Genomic DNA, 21598 nt, shown 5'->3' on the forward strand with positions numbered 1-21598 from the left:
CTACCTTTTCCATGGAGAATAATTTTTTATTCCACAAAAATTTCAAAAAATCCTGTCTGATTATCAATTATTTATTTGTTCAAGCGATCTTTCAAAACAAAACAATGGAGGCGGCCATATTTTTTTAAGTGCGGTTGGCACGCCACGTTCGGAAAGTTTTGAACTATACGTAATTGCATACTTTTGGCAACAGAAAAGTGACCGCTTTTGGTGAAGTCCATGCATTACAGATTGGTCTCCTTATATCTATTCTCCATGGCCTTGAAGATGCAGTCCCACGTGGGCAGAAAACGTCAGCGGAACGCAGAAATTCGTGAGAGTGAAAGAGATAAATATATCTCTCCATGCCTTTCACTCTCACGAGTTTCTGCTTTCTGCCGACGCTTTCTGCCCACATGGGACTGCAACCTTTAGGCGTGAAGTTATTCTGCATGCAAGATAAAAAGGTCTATATAAGTCTATATAAAGGTCAGAATTTCATTTTCAAAGGATTTGAAATCGAGAAAAAATGGAACAAGAACTTTGTGAGTTGAAAGATAATAAATTTTATACAGATGCAGCGAAGTACTGGAGCAAAATCCCTCCTACTGTCAATGGTATGTTAGGAGGTTTTGGATTTATTTCCAAAACAGACCTCGAAGGCTCAAGCGTTTTTTTGAAATCTCTTTTTAAAGTAAGTTCTTTAGTAACAGACTAATAGATAACAATTTATTTTCTCTACGAAACATCCCTATTATCAATATAACTGGACTGCGTGTCTTAAGGGGAACGAAAACACTTCGATAAATTTGAAATGGCTCGACTACATAGAGCCTATTCGTATTCAATGTTTATAAATCTCCAACTCACGTTCATCCCCACTCCTTTGTCAACCTGTAATGTGTATACTGCACCAAGTCAGTTTTCAAACTTTTCAGGCATGACACTGAAATTATCAGGATTAAATCTCCACGTTTTAAAACCTTCGAGATAGAAGAAACGGTTTTTTTCTAAGTGTCATATCCTGTAGGCACGATAAATTTCTAACTGATCAGATTGGATTGAGATTTGTAAAGATATAAAATAGTTATTTGTGATACAAGTGCGCAAGATAGGTGATTGTGTGAGAGTGCATTTTGTAACATAAGACGGAGACGGTGGTATTCTTGGCTACTTCTACAATATTTGGTGAAGTACACAGATTCTCACTCCTCACAGGCTCTGAATAAGACCTTTTGTGATTAATAATTATTCACCAAAAAAGGGAGTAATAATTCGAGAACCTTAAGGGCATACAATACTTCGTCGTGTGGTAATTTAGGTTTAATTTCCCTGTTTTTTTTTCACAGAAATTAAAATGGTTAAACATTGAATTCGGAGATACTATAAAATATTATAATGGACATCCTTGAACTCTTCTTTTGAGGGATAATTACAAACCAAATTTATTCTGATGAATACGAATTTTATGCATGTGTACTGTTTTAAGGTTAGGATCGGTTTTCAGTTCTCTGCCATTCCGATAATGTAGGTCTCTGTCGTACTGATGCTGCCGGTAGCCACGCTAGCTACTTATAAATTATTTATGGAATAAACTTTTTTAATTATCTACAAACATGATTAGTTCCGGGACATTAGTTGAATGTTTTTTTGCCTCTCCTAAGTTTTGGACCAAAAATATGTTGTAGTTTGAATGTAAAGCTGGGGAGAATTGTAACACACATAACCTAGAGATACACACATTAATAAAACTTAGTAAAATTTTTTTTTTCAATTATTCCATAAACGAAGAATTCGGGGACGCCGTTAGCATGTTCACTACCATTTCCCAAAATTTTCAGACAAAATCTTGATTATTGTAGAAAATAAGCCGGGTCAACCTAACACGGGTAAAATCGAAAATTTTCTAAGTATAACATGCCCTTAAAGAAGACAGATTTCGGAGATGCACTAGCTGTCAGGCTGACACTAGTTACCAGCTAGTTTACTGACACAGCTGTTACACTAAACTGGTCCCAATTAAAAAAGTGGTGTTCGCACTGTCCTTCAGATGTCACCAGTATTCAGTGTAAAGTCTAATCCACAAAATGAAATAAGCAAACTTACAAAAGCGTGAAGATTCCAACAACAGTGTTTAAAGTTACCTATGCCAGTGTCTTAAAGTATTTTATCTCTAAAGCGCTCATGCGCAGCCTTTTAATCAGTACTTAAACCTAGATAACAATTTGCGCGCATGGTGACGGCGTATTGACACTCACTTATAACATCCTAATCTCATCAGTTACTTGACCAACTCAAGAGGGACATCCTTACCTGTTGGCAAGGAAGCTAACCGGCGCGAAGAGGATACGTGATAAGGTTACATGCACGTTGGGCTAATGGAATTAGCTCATATAATATTCTCATATAATGTCGCAGTATTTAAGAGATCCAGTATCCTTTTTACGCAAAGGGGGATAGGAAGATTATTATCAAGAAAAACAGCAAAACCCTCCAGCAAACATACCACTCATTATATCAGTTAGCCGATAATGCCAGCATGAGTAATACGAGATCAAAAGTACATGGAAGTCTTTCTCGGGATGGAGAAATTAGTTGAAGCTAATACTGCTCTCCTTGATTTGCTCCCTGAAGATATTGATTTCTGGAATACGAGCTGTGTAGCTTACGTAAAGGGGGTCTTCCTGCCAAGCGAAAATAGAAGTAATGATATTTAAGTACGCCTGACTAAGACTCGCGAGCATATTACACAGCTTTAGCTTAAGATTGCAACGGCTAGACGGCATGCATCAAATGTTCAGTCCGTGATTAGCTACATAACATAAAATAAGAAGTTTACTCCAAAAAGTTAGGGCACTTGCTGGAAGCTTACGGAAAGAAAATCACACACTGAGCAAGTGTGAACTGTTGACCATCAAGCAGCACTGGACGCAAAAAATTAGAGCACTTTCAATAGCCAAAGAGCGTTTTGTAAGGCGAATAAAGTGGATTCAGGTCAATTCCACCCTCTCTACTCACTTTTCCCGCCTTTTTAAGAAAACGTCAAGTGCCGTTGAAAATTCGCCTAGTCGAGAAGACATTCAAGTCTTCTGGGAGCAAGTATATGGAGATTCTCATAAGCTAGGTGAAGAAGCTTCAGATATCTCACTCGTAACTTTTGCCAGAGACAACTGTGGCTACGTCCAGATAAGGAGTGTCAAATAATTATTGCTGATGAAGCGAAGTAAATTATCGCTAAAACTAAAAACTTTTAAACGCCAGGGCCAGATAAAATTAACAACTTTGAGTGGAAGAAGTTTACGTCCACGCACTAACATCTAGCTCCTATAATTACTACTATCTTAAACGGAGAACAACCGATCCCGTCAGTGGTTATTGGCAGGACGCACGGCACTGATCCCTAAGATCAGAGATTTGTCAAGTCCTAAGAACTGCCGGCCTATAGCTTGTTTAAACTCCAGCCACAAACTATTCACTGGCATCCTAAAAGAGAGGATATTAACATCTGTCGAGTAAGAGCCCATGCACGTTACCCCCCTCTCCAACCGTCTCCTTAACGGCTGCCATAAACGCAGCTCTGCCTTCCATTGCTCAAATCCTCGGCCATTTTGATTAAGACCGTTTTGGGTCGAGCTCGCCGCTGCGTTTTCTTCTGCTTTTTCGTGGAAACAGGTTTTTCTCTCTCATGCCTGGAGTCGAGGTCGCGGGCGCTGACGCGTTTCCGGTCATCGGCTTCTTCCATGCTTGTTTGGAACTACTTGCCACAACTGGACTCAGGGTGGGTTCCCACTCACTTTTCCCGTGATGGGAAGCGGGAGTTTCCCGCTCCCGTTCCGTTGTAGCTTCTGTCCCGTTTTGAGCTTTCCTCCAATCTGGTTCTATCGGTACTCTGTGCCAGGGAGGCTCGGTCAACTCAATAAGGGAAAATGGCGAATTTTTAGAACTTGGGCGTGAGGGATTGAAAGGCAGCGAGGGGAGTCAAATTAGTTCCCCTGCCCATCGCAGATGGCGCAAAGTAGTGTAAAAAGCGCGTGCGCGGAATCACTTCAATGAAAAGGATTTCTTCAAAACGCAAGTTGTGTGTGGCCATAACATATTTAAAAAACTTTATATCACAGGTCAACTCTGCTTCAGAAAAAATAAAAATTCATACGTATGCACATCCTAACTCGTCTCGTAATTATCTTTATCTACTTAAAATACAAAAATAAAAGCAAAATTAAGTAAATGAGAAACGTAAAATGAGAAATTGAATGATAATTATCTTTAATTTCTTGTTTTTCGTTTCTTGTTTTCTTAATTTTGTCGTTATTCATCCTTTTTTCTTAAATTATTTTACTAGTCAACACATCTAAGGAAGGAGCATGCACATATATAGCGACCAATACATGCATGCTTCTGTAGTTGTCCTGCCCATCGCAGATGGCGCTGAATTTCGCCATTTATTTCCACGTAGTTGACCGAACCTGGCGCCAGGCGTCCAACACTGTAGGGAACGTAGTTAAAGTATTCTACGTTGGCACTTGTCTTCCACTCAACTTGATCCGTTATCTTTATCGGTTCACTAATACCCTCCATTATCTTTCTGAACATGTTGCTCTTTGAGCCTGAGAAGACCTTGATTTTCTTTAAAACTCCCTGCAAATTATGGATGAGATCGAGTAACGAATGTGTGGGCCCGCTTTGATGCAATCTTAAGTCGGCATCTCAAGGGTTTCCTAGAATTCGATGTTGGTTATTCTTTTCTTGAACATTGATGATATTTTTTTTCTGCTCGAAGATGTTCAGGAGTACATTCACGAATAATTCGTGAATTACCAATAAACTTTCATAATTCGAATCCTGCTCTGTTGTGAATTTTTACAACATTTTAAAATAGTTTGATGGTTAGCACCATGAATGTAGTTATTCACACAGTGATTTTCGAAGATGTGTTTGACTGAACCTAGATACTTGTCTTGAAACTTCTTTATTTTATTATTTTGTACAGATTGCGCAAGAAAGGGCGAAGAAGCTGCTCCGAATATCATGGTCTTCATCCTGTACATTTTTGGTTTAGCTGAAGTATTAAAATCTCTCCACAAGAAACACTGAGCTAGCTGTCTTTCTTAATTATTTATACGCGGTTGAACATTGTTCATATGTCTGCAGCAAATCCAAATTAACATTTTCAGAATGTTATGAAGACTTCATATAGTATTGACTTTCGCTGCTGAATCAAAGACGAGTTAAATCAACCTTGTCTGGTTTGTTTGGGTCCAATGCGGTTAAAATATGGCAATAATATAAATATGACAAATAATATATAGTGCTCAATGTAAATCAAGTGTTTAGCCGGGAATAGTTGATACGCGCAGATTCATATTCTGTGTATTTTTTACTTTTTGATCTACCTGTAAGTTTTTCCACAAGTGTCTCGAGTAGTATCAAAAAAATTGTAAGTAAAATAAAGATGTTAATAATCTTTAAAAATTGCAGTCAATAGATTGGCCTCCATTAAAACTGACTTTTTAGAATTTTTCTCTTTTCCTTTTTTTTATTTTGTTATTCTTTAGAAGGTTTTTCTCTAAATACTCCAATCACGGAAAAGCCATAGCTTTGGTTCCTTCTTCCAAGAGTTTATCAGATTTCCTTATTGTTAAGTCGGTTCATATGTACTATCGACCCTATTGAAGTTTTTTAGATAATTGAAGAATTCATTTCTGATTCAACTAGCTCTGGAGACAATCTTAATGTCATTATTTGTTTCCATACGAACCATTGGTTGTCAATTTCTAATAGCTAACAAATAAGCTTGGACTAAATAAGGGAGTTTTTTCTTCAATGTCTCTACGTCCCAGTATTGGTCCAGATATACAATATCTTGAAAAATTCTCACTTCTCTCACACTAACAGAACTTCCATTGCTTCCAGACGTAACTGCTTATTTAATTATATGCCATCTACTACTATTCTTATACCGATCTTATACCGGTCGCTGTACTGGAAGCCACAATTAGGCAATTATTGTATTCATTACACCCAACGACCTTCTATATTTAATGAACTACTTTTATTAATCACGTTATCCAAGTCTGTTTTAGTCTAATTGTAATTATTACTACAATGTGTTCAAAGTCACATATCTGAAAAAAAAGTTTTTCTACGATTTTAAGAATCAAAATATTGTAACTGATGTTATTTCAAACAAAAATATTCTTGTTTCATCAGAGAACACTCGTATTTTGTCAACAGTATGCTGCTTGATTTTGAGCAGCTTTAACTTGTTCATTGTGTGATGGTAGATCATCAATTCGTGGGCGTACTTTTGGATCCTGTCCTTCATTGTTTATTTTATGCAAGCGCCTTTTGTTCTTTTCATCCATCGTCGGTTTTAGCCTTCGAATTGAATCAGCCAAAGCTCTCGTCGCTGAACTAAAATGAGGAATCTATTTCAGTCAGATCTTGGGGCTTGCGAAGAACCTGGCTGTTAATGTTCCTCTTGGTCCTGAAATTGATATATACTCTCGATGGGTCTATGCTTTGCGCGGTAGGTCTTAATATCGCCTCCTCCTTTTTGTCTGCGACTTGTTCACATAGTGGCTGACAAAGTGCTCTGCATTTATGTCCAGTTTTCGAGAGGTAGGCAGATTGTTTTCGCAGAGTCGGTTGTGAAACTGGCTGAAGCTGTGGGTATTTTTGGCACCATAGAGCTGGCAAAGCTATCATCATTATAGTCCAGAGAGTTATCGTTGAATCGGCTGTTTTACTCAATGTGAGCGTTTCACCAGTTCGTCGTCTTATTTTTCTCCAAATTATTTTTAGCATCCTGAAATCTAGGGTTATCGGCTCTGTTTACCAGTCCATTCTATTTTTTTTTACGTTTGGTAATGCCATTGTTGTTCCCACGTGCAGATAGGTACGTGCGAGATGGATGCAGAAGGCTGTCCTCCTTGAGTCGCTACGTGTCCTCAAGATACACGAAAGTTTCACAGGGCTGTCGTTATGATGTTTTTGTAATTCGTAGATGGCAGTTGCTTCCAGTGGATCCAACGGTAGTTGTTTAAAATGTTTTTTTATTTGGCATTAGATTTCCTTGATTTCGTTAAACGAACTACGTTTGTAATCGAATTTCCGGCACCATCCGATAAGAACTTCACTGCTAAGAAGAAAGAAAAGAAAGGGGCTGCGACTTTCTTTTCTTATCTCTTTCCGGTACTCTCATTTTCTCTTTACTATCTTCTAAGAACTGTTGGCCCTTGACTCCACAATTTGTCTCCATCTTTCCTCGCCTTTCCTCGCCATTATATCATACCACAATCATGTCGCATATCACAATAAACACACACACACACACACACATATATATATATATATATATATATATATATATATCTTCCTATATGACTAGCCAATTTCGACCCCCTCTCCGCACACCCTCACATGCATGCCACATTTAGCGATCATTTTGTATCTCTCTTCCTTCCATTTCAAACTTTTCATGTCACCCTCATCTGTAATCCCAATCTCACATTTATGCATTCCTTTTTTTCTCGCTCCTTCTTAGTTACTCTTTGAAATTTCCATTTCTTTGCAGATGCTTGACCGTTTTCAACCCTCCTTTTGTGCTTACGATTTCCAATCAGCTGTCAGAAAGCTTTATAAAATGGCAACAGAATGGGAAGATTGCGTTTTTATTGGATACAGACATGACCTTGATACTTACCGGATATGACAAGCAGCGCCCGCGGTGGACAAAGTCTAAAATTTAGAAACGAAGCAAAATAATAAAGGAAACTCTTTCAAAAAGAAGCTGTGACAAATTTGTCTTTTCATTTAAAATACTCATTCTAGTTTCGTTGTTGGTTATGAACATAACCTTAAAATTTACCGATCGAATACATCAACAAGCGGATTGATAATGAATATTTTAAAAATTCTAAAGATTCTAAGATTCTAAATTTTAAAGATTCTAAGAACTAGTGCAAAAATAAATGAGCGCTGTATAATAAAAATTATTTTTAAAAAACAACTGAAGATTAATAGGAATCGTTGGAAGCTATATAAATCTATAAAAGTGACGTTTGCTCGGATAATAAATGGCGGGAAATACTGATCTTTAATGAAACTGAACAATAAGCAGCTCATATATTATTAGGTAGAGAATTCCAGAGGTTAGCAGAAGAGATAGAAAAAGAATTAGAATATGCAGAAGTTCAACATGTGTGTACATATATTTATGCATTTAGTGCTCTCTGCAGTTTTACATCGAGTTCGAGTGATGTATCGTCGTGCACCAGACAGCAGTAATCGAAAGAGGGAAGATCAGCGTAGATACTAATTTAATGCGCAGAGACTTATCAAAGATTTTTCTGTTAACTTTAAGAGGATACGATATTCTATGTATTTTATTGACTATATGACAGACGTGTTCCTGACAGTTAAGCGACGGATTAAAGATGGCGCCCAAATTGCAATCAGAGTTAGTGTATTGAATAATAGAACCATTTAACGTTAGCGGAGGTAAAACTAACGTATCGATGTCACTAAGATAGGTGGGACTACCGAGGATCATTGCCTTCGTGTTAGGAACGTTAATGGAAAGTTTGTTAGTATGCGACCATGTAGTCAAAAGCTCAGTCGTTTGATTTGAAGTCCCGATCGCCAAAGATATATCACGAGGAGAACAATGGATACACATTTGAAGGTCGTCACCATAAAGCAAGTTTTTAACAAGTTTAAAGAAAAGTTTAAGATCAGTGAGGTATATAATAAACAGGATATGTCCTAAACCGATCCTTACGGGACTCCAGAAGTTACCGGAAGCCAGTTAGATAACATATTTTCATCAGAATCAAATACCGCTTGTTGCCTATGAGGAAGATAGGACGAAAACCATGCTACAACTTTATTTGAGTAACCAATTCCTCTCAGTTTACTGAGGAGAATACCAGGATCCACCATATCGAAAGCCTTAAAATTCAGTGCAGTGTTATCAGACAAACGTCTGTTAGTTTTCCCCCATACGAGTTTAAATTACAACTCTTTGTTAAATAAAAAGTATATTGTAACATGAAGAGAAGTATGAGGAAAATCTATAATTAGATTTATAAATTGCCTAAAATTTTTCATTAGCCCTTAGTGACCATACTTCTGTGGAGTAACACGCTGACCACACTTGGGTCCAAAGGACCCACGCGACAAAAATAGCTATAAAAAAAATTATTGAATATTTTTACTTGAAATTTTTTTACACCTTCTCAAGAAGTAACTTTAAAAGATCATGTAGGTAGTATTTCCAAAAATTACATTTAAATATACTTTTAAAAATGTTGATGCCCAGAAAGTAGAAAAAATACTATTTTAATTTAAAAATTCGTAACTGTTTTAATTGTCGATATTAAGGGCTAAAAATTTAGTTACGCCTTCTTCAGATGTACCACTTCAAAAAAATATATAGTAGTTCAGTGGCTTATTCAAAAAGTATATTTATTTTGAGGAACGGCTGACGGAAAAAAGAGAAAAAATAAATCATGCGATTTTGTTATATGTCTTTTTTTTAATGTTGACATTTACAAATATACTTTCTAGACTTTATAATTTAATCTGAAATCAATATACGCTAAAATAAAAATTGACTCCCGAAGACCCATGTTGGGTCACTAAAGGTAAAGTTAAGAATATTATGAATTATAAATAAGATATGGGTCAATTATTGTGAGAAATTCAAGTAAATAATTACATATAGGATTGATTAAAATTTTTCTTTTGATAAATATTGCTATTTTGTAAATGTGCTACAGGAATGTTAGGACTTGAAAATACCAGTGGTATTTTTATGAGGAATTCTGTAATTTTCACCCTGCAATACCCATATGTTTAAAAAAGAGAAAATTAAGAATATGTTCTGTACTTTAGGGTGACCCAACAACAGTTTTTTTTGGAAGGGAACAAATTCCATTTGTTTGAATCATTTTTTTCGCAAATTGTTTTTTTCAAATATTCCTTTATTATCGTTAAAGTACTTAAGTTTATTTTGAAATGTGTTTCAATCATTGAAGTAATCAATTATTCTTTATTTTCAACAGCCTTTAATTTGTTTAAACAATATTTTTTTACAAAACTTATTAATTTCACTTTTCTAGTATTTATATTAAAACCTATGATTGTCGAAAACAATATTTTTCATATATTTATAATTTTTTTTTGAATAAGCGAATTTTTTAAAATAAAAAAACATTAATTAACCAATTTTAATCAATATTCCAGCAAAGAAACTGTGATAATTTGTAATTAAGACAAAATTTCGAGAGCAAAAAATATTTCCACAAATTACATTTGTTTAAATAATTGAAAATTAACGAATCAATGTCCATTACCTAATTAAAACAATAATTTGTCCAGATACCTTAGTATTTATTTTTCAAAAAGCAAGAGTATTTAAATACTCTATAGGATATTTGTAATTCGTTAGGAGATCTGTCATAGACAGAGAACTTCAAAGCTCAACCCCGCCAAACCGTTTAATAAACTTAAGGAAAAGTTGTTTACCCTAAATCGAGATTTTATCAGTTTTTCGACAGAAAATATCCTCGTCTGATATTTAAACTGTTAGTTTTAGTGTAAATTAATTTTTTTTCACATGTAAACAAGTGGAATTTATCACTTATAAATTGCCACTTTTATGCAAAATATGGCGCTATGCTGTTTCCGTGGCTGTACCCAATAAATAAAATTTTCAAAAAATATTCTGCATACATGCATTTTCGTGTTTTCAAACACATCTTACGATTACATTCCTCGCAAAAATTTAGATTTTTGATAATTATTAATTTAATGTTATGTAATTTTATTACGAAATTAAACTCCAGATTGAAACGCCTCCTCAAAACATATATGGTCTTGATTGTGGAGCTGGAATTGGTAGAGTAACAAAAAACTTACTTACGAGGTTTTTAAAAAGAGTAGACCTAGTTGAGCAGAATTCAAAATTCCTGGAAGCTGCAAAAATATACCTCGAGACATCTTCTGAAAAAATTGGAGAATTTTATCCAATAGGTAAATATCATTATCTTTATTACTAGTTGTTTTTTAGAGATATGAGTGATGACATTTGCGTTTTAAAAAGTTTACTTTTTATCCTTAATTTTTTAGTTTTATCACAATAATCCTATCAAATGGTTTTATTGTCAATCATTCAATTCTATACTGCATTGATTTGTCTTTCTCATTTCTAGAATCTTAAAACAATAGGCATGTATAAAAATAGTTTTTCTTGAAAAAAATTATTTGAAACAAATATCAATATTGTAGACTTGGAATTCAACCACGTTTCTTGAAACACATTAAAAAACTACCTTTGTTTTGAATGGAAATACGGAGAAGAATCAAGGTTTGAAAGAAAGAACTGAGTATACTCATAAAGCTTGAACCACTAAGATTACCTAGCGGCCTGCGATGGAGAAGACTTAAAAAAAAAGATCCACTTCTGTATGGGTCATTTCGGAGTGCAGGTCCGTGTCTAGGACAAGATCTGACCATGTGGTTGCAATTTCCTTTTGAGTTAGCAACTTTTCAGAAGTGATTATATTATATATACTAAAATTGTATTCCACAATAATTATTAACTTAGAATGGCATTTTTGTAAATCGTGTAAAAGAACAAACCTTAAAACATTGTATTTTGTCCATTTCATTATAATCATTGGAGTGTACAATGTACAATGTACTTACAATAAATACTTACGATCATGGTGAAATAATCATTATGCTAGAAATATGAATGGATGGGTGGGAATCCAAAATCAAGATACACAAAGGGGACTAGGTAATTTCGGGGATCCAAAAAGAAATGACAACGGATACAGATTAGTTAGTTTATGATTTCAAAAATGAACTATTTATTGCAAATACTTGGTTTAGGTATAAAATGATCCAAATCTAAACCTGGTGTAAAGAAAAAAGCCACAGTATAATTGACTGTTGTTGCGGAGAAAAAAGAAAACCAAAAAATCGCAACAAACACGATTCAAGATTAAAAATTTACAGAAACCAGAAGTGTGAATAGATTTCGAGAATAAGATGAATGAACAGATAGAAGAGACAACTTGGAAGGCACTAATAGATGACAAAATGATAGAGAGCGCATTGGCTATGATTAAGGATGTGATTGTTAGGAGAGCGACTGAAGTGTGTGGTACTGTGGTTGTACGAACCATGTCGGGTGATGCATGGTGGAAACATGAAATTCAGGCAGCCAAAGAAGAAGAGAAGAAAGTGCCACACGAGTTTGAAGAAATCAAAAAACTTTTTCAAATATGTTGAAAGGCAAATAAAAGCACAGTCTTTATTTTTATTGTTGTTGATTTGAAAAAGGTAGAAATGGAAATCGATATTTTCATTTTTATCCTGGTTATTTTGATTTTTGTTTCCTTTTTAGTTATCAGTTTGACGACTTTTTTTCTTTTGTGTCTTCTTTTTTAATTTTAATTTTTTAAATTTATTTAATTTGTCTATTTGTTTATTTTTTTATTTGTTTTAACAGTCTTTGAGACTGGATATCTAATGATGTGTTTTGTTGTAATAATAATCGTATTAAAATTTTGGGTTAGAGGTGTTGCTGGATATACGAAAGCTAAACCGTCAAAACAACTGTCAGCAATACAAGCAAAGCGTCAAGAGGGGTATATCAAATTGGCAAAATTAGGTTTTTTTAATGGGAAAAAACGGGGGATTTAAGATCGGCAAAATGTGCACTGTGATTCGGCAGGTGGTGTGATAAATTAAACACATATCAGTAAAACGGAAGGTGTCGAAAGTCAGAAAAAATAACAAATCGAGAAATACAGCACATAATAGTTGAATAAAATAAATCTCACTCAATATCAAATACAAGGAGCCATTTTCAAGCTTTATTCCGCGGAACGTGTCTAGACATTTTTTTCACGAAATCTAAACAAAAGGCCTCCCGGGTGATTCGAAGTGGAAGTTGAAATAAACTCCAGGAAGGCAAGTGAGAGCAAGTAGACGACTGGGAGCTAGCTAGTATATTTCCGCTGAGCTGTAGGGTTCCTCTCCTGATATATGCAATCCGTAAGCAGTCTAGGAACAATACTAATTCTAGAGTATTTCTCTTCAAAGTTCGTCTTTTAAAGACATTGGCTGCCTTTCTCTGTAGGAAAGAGCGCAAGGATTTCAAGTCTTCCTATCGTCACTCCCACACGATGATAAGCTGGTTGAGACTCTTCGTCCGAATGAAGTCGATCAAACAAAGTAGCATCAGCTTCAAAATGCCTTATGGAAGTAATCCATTGTAGATGTCGCCGAGTCGATCGAACAAATCACTTTATAAAAAATGTTTTGATTGTTTTGTAAAATAGGCAGAGATCTAACTTCCAGAAGCTACGTCCGCGATCGATCCCGATGCAACTGGAAGTCATACGTCATCCGACTCGTCCCTTCCCATAATACCAGTAGACGATCGAATCGGGAAAATCACTTAATGAAAACCGAAAGCGAAATAAATACTGACTATGGATTAAAATACTAAAATATTAAATGGTCTCGAATAGCATAACTGGTCAAAGCCTGCTCAACAGAGACATCAGGCTACTACCTGAGTACCGACATCAACGAAAAGGGCACGGCGCGAAACTGAAAACAGAAGAAAAATTTCAAGAAGAATAATCATTGGGTGATGACCTTTCTGTCAACAATGTCTCGTTCGCTGATCAAAACAAACTCCACGAATGAATATCAAGAGTTTAGTGTCCCCTGCCATGACGCAAACAATAAATTTTCATGCATAGGTAAGAAATTCAGTTCCATCCGCCATGGAACACAAATTATCTCATTGTGGCAGCGCACAACTGGTAACCAACACAATGTGACAAAGCGATTTTAGATATCAAAAGAAATTTTAATAGTGGTGATTCACTTAAGTCTACCCTGTCCGGGATTAACATTGGACATACGTACTAAAGGTACATGAAAGAACTCATAAGATAAACGTTTCCTAAACTGGTCACAAATTGCTTTAGCAAAACACCTGTAAGTGACATTATGCAGTTCCTCATCCAAAATTGTTGCTCCAGAAATTCGTTCTAATGTTCTGCGTACGAGAGTATTACCGAGAGTAAAGGTTTTAAGATTTTCAGGATCGCCCGTGATTAGAAGTAGATGCTGAGAGTTCACGCATGCTTTAACTTCTGCAGCGAGAGTAGACACATTTTCCGGCAGGAAATCCCCCAGGAGTTCGGATTTCTGATGCCCAGTCAATAATAAGTTCCGCGAGATGGTTGTCGCCATGCAAGATAACCGGGCGTCGTTGATCATAGTGCAAAGTAAATTTCGCTAGTCGTACTTCGACTCTCAAAGTTCCGGTTGAATCGATTAATGACGAACCGAAATGGATATCTGTTCGAATTCCTTATAATTTACTTGGGGATGGTCAGTGGAAAAAGCTTCATCGTGAAAATGAAAAACGCTGTCCAGCAATCTTTACTCAGCGAAAGCTATTCGGGGCAATTCTACCACAGATTGCTGAGTTGAAGCTCGAGGATCCATTTATTGACTGGAACTATCAGCTGGGTTTCCGTTTGTTGGAATGTAACGGCAGAGGGCGTCGGAGAGCACGTTAGACTTTCGAAATCCGACTGGCGACATAAATTGGTTTGTGGGTTCAGTTAATGTGCTATGAACTTTTGATCCGCCAAGGAAAGCTCCTGGAAATGATGCAAATTTTCATCGACAATTTTCTCCGATGAAGTCATCACACCAAGATCGCAAACACGAAGAGTATTCACCACGACAAGTGACAATGATGGCCGAGATAAAAGATTAAGGGGTCAAGCGTCTAGTATCAATGTGGATGTTTGAGATTCAACCGTGTTGATGGAAATATTGATTGCCTGTGGTAATAAACTAAGGTGTCCATCAGAATGTCCTTAAAGTGACTCGTCATGTAGCAAGCCGAACTTGTCAGCAAGCAGAAAGAAACCGAACAGTCAAATTCCGAATCCAAAAGAAATTTTTTAGTGGTTGAAGGGTCCGAGTTTTCAGTTGAAAGCCTTTTACGGGTGACAGATGTAGTTAAGAACTGAGATTAAACTCTCGTGCACGGCTAGGCGTTCCATATGGAGGCGTGCAACATTTTGGTAGCCTGAAGTGCTCGAATTTGCTGTTACAGGAACACTGGAAGTTTAGAAATGTGAGAAAATGGTCCTTTATATGTATAATCGAAGTAACCAAGGACAATTTTTCTTCAAAAAGTCCATGGGTGTCAAAATGAGGTGTCTCCATGAATCTTCATAAACTTCGTAATGTTCGCAGACCTGCAACCAATCAAAATGACAAAATAGATCCCCAGTAAGGGGTTTCGTGTCGCTAACATCGAAAAACAGAAAATGTGAGGGCAGGGAAGAGAGTAATGAAACTCTCATGTAATGCGGAGACACGGGGCAACAAATCCGAAGTTTGCTTAATTATACTCCAATCACGTTTTGAGCAAATTTAAAGAATAACACCACAACAAAAACATAGTTTATCATTTTAAATAAGTCAGTCATGTCTGAGGGCCTATCTCCATGCGTTTGCAATGTTGCAAACAATCCACCATCAATATGTTCACCATGGCTGAGAGCCTGTCTCAAGGCGCTTGCAATGTTGCAAACACCCTCAATATGTATGTCATTTTTGAGAGACAATCTCGAAGCGTTTGCAATGTTAAGAACAATCACGCAGTCAGTAAGTACGTTTGTCATGGCATAGGGCCCGTTTCCAGGCATTTTTAATATTGCAAAGAATTCACCATCAATATGTGTATCATGCTTGAGAGTCAGTCTCGAAGCATTTGCAATCTTGCAAACAATCTACCAACAATATGACTTTCTTCTCCGAGTCGATCTAACAAAGCACTTTATACAAAAAATTTTTTTGGTGTTTTTGTAAAATTAGCAGATATGTAGCCTCCGGAAGCCACGACCACGTTTGTTTAACAACAATCGATCCCGACGCAATCGAAAGTCATACGTCATCAGATTCGGCACTTCCCACAACACCACAAGACGATCGAGTCGGGAAAATCACTTAACAAAAATCGAAAGCGAAAAAAATACTGGCTTTAAATTGAAATATTAAAACACTAAGTGGTCTCGAAAAGCACACCTGATTTAAACTGGTTCAATAATCGGAATAATTACACTCGTCAGAACCTTGGTTGAGACTGCACTGCTAGGAAAAAGGGTGCGAGCGTACTAAGCGATGGCCCTGGCATCTGGTAATCTAAAGAGAGAAGAAGAATTTAATCAATGTGTTTTAAAGGAAGAATATTGTAATAATGTTCAATTTTATCATTGGGATGTACAAAGCAACAAATTTCCGGCGTTTTATTAATTGTTCTAAGCTCAGACTTACAGCTGTTTCACTTCATAAATGATATGAATATGACCCTGTTTATTTGTCTATTCCACCTTGTTAAAAGAATTTCATAAAAGTATGAAACTTCTTCTTAACAAGATTAGTCAAGGCTTTGGATGTAAATGGCTAATGTTAAAAAGAAATTTACTGCCTTGTGTTAAAAAATTAAGGGGGCCCCCGGCAATCCAGGGGAGGCCCCTGATGGCAACGAGATGCTAATCCAAACGGGTCTAACGTGGGCTTTCCACGTGGAGCCCTCATGGTTGCCACCACGAAGCCCTCATGCTTTTTTTTTGCCATGGCTGGCATCTGTACTGGTATATATCTGGAATGATAACGCTATTCTGTACTGGGCTGCCTGTGCTGACCGAGCACTCAATATCGCTACTGGCGCAGTACTGCCCAATAGGAAATTCACAATGGGTGCAGTACTTCACTTGTACTAACAAGTATCGTACTGCTATACTCTAATGATATGACAAAAAAGGTATTTAAACCACGGGGTATCGAACCTACAACTATACTTAAATCTATCGCCTAGCAGTCGGGAGTCTTAAACATTGATCAAAACCTACGACTTGAAACTCGATGAAAAGGCCGTCCTTATAAGCTGATGCTCAAAAAAGTTAAAACATCAAATTTTAAGCGTTTTTTTCTGATTATTTATTATTGTACGACCTTATGTAAATTTAAAATACACGAACTGCAATAGCTGTATTTATAGTTTTTAGAAATTTTATAATGCATGAGCCATATTTTTAAACGTATTTTTTAAAAATGTTATACTTCTAAAAATAATTGATCTATTCTCTTTTTTTAAGGGATTTAGAAAAGTATTGAAATATTTATATAAAAAAACTCCGTTTTATTTGCCAATCAAAGAAGTAATATTATAATAACTTTGGATTAGTAGAATATTGGTAGTATATACAGGGTGGACCATTTTAATCTATTGCGGGAAATATCTCAAAAAAGACGCCAGATACAGAAAAATGTTTCAGACAAAAGTTGAAGGAGACAAAGGAGGATATGTATTGGTACCAATGACTTTGACGTTGGAAACAATTTTGAAAGTTGTCTGAAGGTCAAAGTGAATTTTTCGAATGGAAACCCCTAATTTAGACCCCCGATTTGAAAAGAGGGGAAAATCTTACGTATAAGATGTTGTATTGGTCAAGGTTGTTAAGGTCAGATAAAGGTCAAATAGGCGAAAATGACATAGTGAGCAATATCTCAGAATATACGTCGGATACCGAAAAATGTTTGAGACAAAATTGTGGAATACAATAGGTAGCATCTTTAATTTTTCGATCCGCTGTATTAGATCTGAAACTGCGTTTCCCAACTCCTTCCAGGAACGATTGGAAAACTAATAAAACTCTGAATCAACCAAATTTAAATGTTTTCATTAGAGTTTATTTTTAACGTTTTATACGAAAGAGACAAATTCCAAAATTAAAGCAACAAAATATCCGTTAAAAAAAGCAAGGATAACCGAATCAGACCTGTCTTCCGGTTCCCGCTCAATGTTTGTAGAGTGGCGTGGTCCTGAAATTCTTAGCCATGCAGAGAAAATAGCTGGGGGATTTTCGAAAAATAATTGGAATACCAGCATTTTCAAAATCAACAAATCAACCAAGCCCGAAGCAAGCATACGTGACGTGACTTAACATGATTGTTTTCCGAAATCAAAACTGCTAAGCTAGCGAGTAAGCAAAAAGAAAACAAAGATAGCAAATTTATACAAAACACGAAAGCTAATTACAGGATACATTTTTCCCCAATTAAATATTAAGAGCGAGAAAGTGAATTTACCTTTTGATTACATAACGCAAGTTTACAACTAGAGTACTATTTTTATCATAAAAGAAACCTGATTATAAATTCTCACATCACGGTTACAAAGACAAATTATTTGTCCGGACCGCGTTTCCCGTCAAAACATAACCCCCGACGAACAGAAAACATCCGAGTTCGATATGGAGCAGGTTTACACGTGAGAATTACACACCGCACTCTACATAAGTATTATATTTTTGGCTGTCTTACTTTAGTGACGCCATAACAATCCACAGGCAACACCAGACCGTAAAAACGAAGATAAAAATCTAACAATCTTCAAACGAAATCTGACCAAGAGTGTCAGTCCTGCAAACCGTTTTTGCTCGTCAAGCTTGGACGACGCACAGGAAGGATATCTTCCCGAACCTACTTGGCACTTCTGCGCGACGCAACCCGTACCGGTTCGCGCCCTTAGCTAATTCATCTTTAACAATGAACGCACTCAGGTCCACGATGCAGGAACTTCCGACCGCGTTTTTCTGTGACCATCGACTGCCAGAGAATATCGAATGCGCTGGCCAATGAACTGCGCTGCTGCCGGCATGTTTAATAGAAGTAGTTGCAAGAATTTTGAAGGTTGGACTCACATACGCACTTCACCCACGTTGTACAATCAAGATTATGCCCTTGACCATCCATCTGCAGGAGAGCACAGCCCATCCGTTCAGCGTCGTACTCCTGATGGTTGATTCCTGGCTAATAGTTGTCCTTCCAGATCTGAGTTTCTTACGGTAATTTGCAGTGGTAAAAGTGCAACATCACATTACTAACAAAAAATGTCCTTCTTTCGATTCTTTGCATTGTGTCTATGCTAAAAATTGAGATAAATAAAAACGTTCTCAAGGACTGTCGAGAAGTATAAGCGAAATATTGAAATTGATTTAGCATTAGACAAAGATGCCTAGATTCGTTTGAATGTTGTAATTTCATATATAGGGTGATTTTTTTAAACTTGAAACTTTCAAATATCTCGAACATAAGCACTCTATGAAAAAATGTTATGAATCAAAATTTAATCACTCTGAGGATTGCATACACTGATGTTAAAATCGGTTCCCTCACACCGCCCCCTGGGGGTGGAGGTAGGGGCAAGTTCGAAATCTTAAATTGGGAACCCCTATTTTTTATTGAATATTCAGACTCTTTGGGTGTAATCGACGACATTCGATTTTTCTTCATTTTACTGTTACTGAGTATGCACTCTTACGATACTGCAATACATTAACAATAAAAAATACATCATTTTCATTGTGACATGACTGACCACGTAAGAAAGAGAATTTTTCAAATCGCTACAGAATCGTTGAACGAGTGCAATAAAAACTCGTACACAAAGAAATACATAGCTACGAACATAGGTAGAACCTCCTTCTTTTTAAAGTCGGTTAAAAACAAGGGCAATAGAGCTTCGGATACCTTTAGTAATTATTATTTTGAAAAAAATTCCAAAACGTATGTTCGTTCTTGAGAAGTAAGTATTAAGTAATACCTTTACATTAACAGTGTTTTCGAAATATTCCTAAATTTTAGCTCCGGCATTATTGTAGATTGAGGTCAGTGGAGGTTATCGAAACATTACGAAAGTGTTTACTTTTTTCTTTCCTTAAATACAGTAAATTAGAAAAAATACATTTAAAACAAAACTCATTTTAGTTAGATCAAAGATTATTCCGAATACTACTTTACAATGGAGTATCTAATCGTACGAGAAAAAATTGAAATGGTTCTGGTGTATGGAGAATCTGGAAGCAATCTTGATAATGCTGTCAATCTCTACACTAAGCGTTTTCCAAATAGAATTGTGTCACGTGCTACATTTTATCGTACTATTACAAAATTTACTACCGATGGAAGTGTTCAACCTAAGGAAAAGTCCCGTACAATAACAATCACTGGAGAAAATAATGAAGTTGCTGTATTAGCTGCAGTGGCCAATAATCCTCACGTTAGTACACGAGAAATCGCTTGTGATTCCGGAATGTCTCAGAGCAGTGTTTGTTAAAGTTTGAAACGTAATAAATTTCATCCGTATTATATCTCTTTACATCAAGAACTTCATGGCGTTGATTTCCAAAGTCGGGTAACTTTTTGTTAGTGGGCACGTGAACAAATGCAACAAAATCCTAACTTTTGTCGTTATGTATTATTCTCTGACGAGTCGTCTTTTACGAACCATAGAATAGTTAATTGACACAACATGCACTACTAGAGTATTGAAAATCTGCAGTGGCTTCGTGAAGTCGAACACCAGCGCCCATGGACTGTCAATATATGGTGTGGAATAATTGGCAACAAACTGATAGGTCCCCAAATTATCGTAGGCAGCCTAAATGGTCAAAAATATCAAGATATTTTGGAATATGAACTGCCAATATTGCTTAAAGACTTGAAGTTAGAAATGCAGTAGAACATGTGGTTTCAACATGATGGTTGTCCGGCACACTATTCAGCGGTAGCACGAGAAGTTCTTCATCGTGATTTCAATGATCGCTGGATTGGTAGAGGCGGGCCGATAAATTGGCCTGCAAGATCGCCAGATCTTACTTCGCCAGATTTCTTTTTGTAGGGCTATCTGAAAGACAAACTGTAGAAAGAAAAACCAATAACACGTGAGAATATGATTAACTAAATTACAAGTGCATGTGCTAAAATTCAAGAAGATGCACTTTTCCGTTGTGTAAATTCATTTGAATTACGGATTAATAAGTGCATTGAAGCTGAAGGTCATCATTTTGAGCACTTACTTTAATTAAAAAATGATTCCCTGAGTACCTCGAATCGTGAGAGGCGAGGGGATTCACGTTAATCAAGCACCCCGAATCGTGAGAGGCAAGGGGATTCACGTTAATCAAGCACCCCGAAGGAAACTTCCGCATCGTAGCAGTCTAGCAAGTCGTGATTCAGTTGCTCCGTCCACCCAAAAGTCACGAGATCCCGCCGATCCATCGCATTGAATCCATTTTCATTGGCTCCCTTAGCTCTAGATTGGTCGACATTGTTGGCCGACCCATTGTCGGGAGCCCTGCGCGTTCTGATGTTTTGAACCGCACTTACTACAACTATGTTTGGTGTTGTCATTGTTGTTCCCACGAGAAGCTAGGGAAAGGGGTTCGTCCATCCTTGTAGAGCCCCGCATGCAAGGATAAGGCTGCTTACTTTGAGAGGTCGCCCGATATCCCAGAGTCACCGTTCTAGACACCTCACCCAGGTGCCAGTCAGCTTTCGGCACGGTTTTCACACCTCCGCTTGGGGGTTAATTCCTTCGGCACTCCTGACCACAATGGGTCAGAGAAAATCAACAGTTTCTCTCTGACCCATCTCGACTCTTCCAAGACCCTTCAGTTACTGTCGAACACCCACCCAAACCAGAAGAGGTCGAAGT

At 36.8% G+C, this 21598-nt stretch overlaps 1 protein-coding gene across 2 annotated transcripts in view; it reads left to right on the forward strand.

Moving 5' to 3' along the window:
* Window positions 1-279: 279 nt before the first annotated feature.
* LOC117180322 (N-terminal Xaa-Pro-Lys N-methyltransferase 1) overlaps window positions 280-21598 on the forward strand; it is a 61100-nt gene continuing 39781 nt past the window's right edge. The window contains exons 1-3 of one of the 2 annotated variants that reach the window (XM_033372760.1): window positions 282-468; window positions 555-673; window positions 10830-11016. In XM_033372760.1, the coding sequence (XP_033228651.1) occupies window positions 345-468; window positions 555-673; window positions 10830-11016 (430 nt within the window). In that variant the 5' untranslated portion in view covers window positions 282-344. Of the gene's footprint in view, window positions 525-554; window positions 674-10829; window positions 11017-21598 lie in introns of both variants that reach the window. The other variant, XM_033372761.1, reaches the window with a different exon arrangement.

Source organism: Belonocnema kinseyi, chromosome 9 (genome assembly GCF_010883055.1).
Source record: "Belonocnema kinseyi isolate 2016_QV_RU_SX_M_011 chromosome 9, B_treatae_v1, whole genome shotgun sequence".
NCBI lineage: Eukaryota > Metazoa > Arthropoda > Insecta > Hymenoptera > Cynipidae > Belonocnema > Belonocnema kinseyi.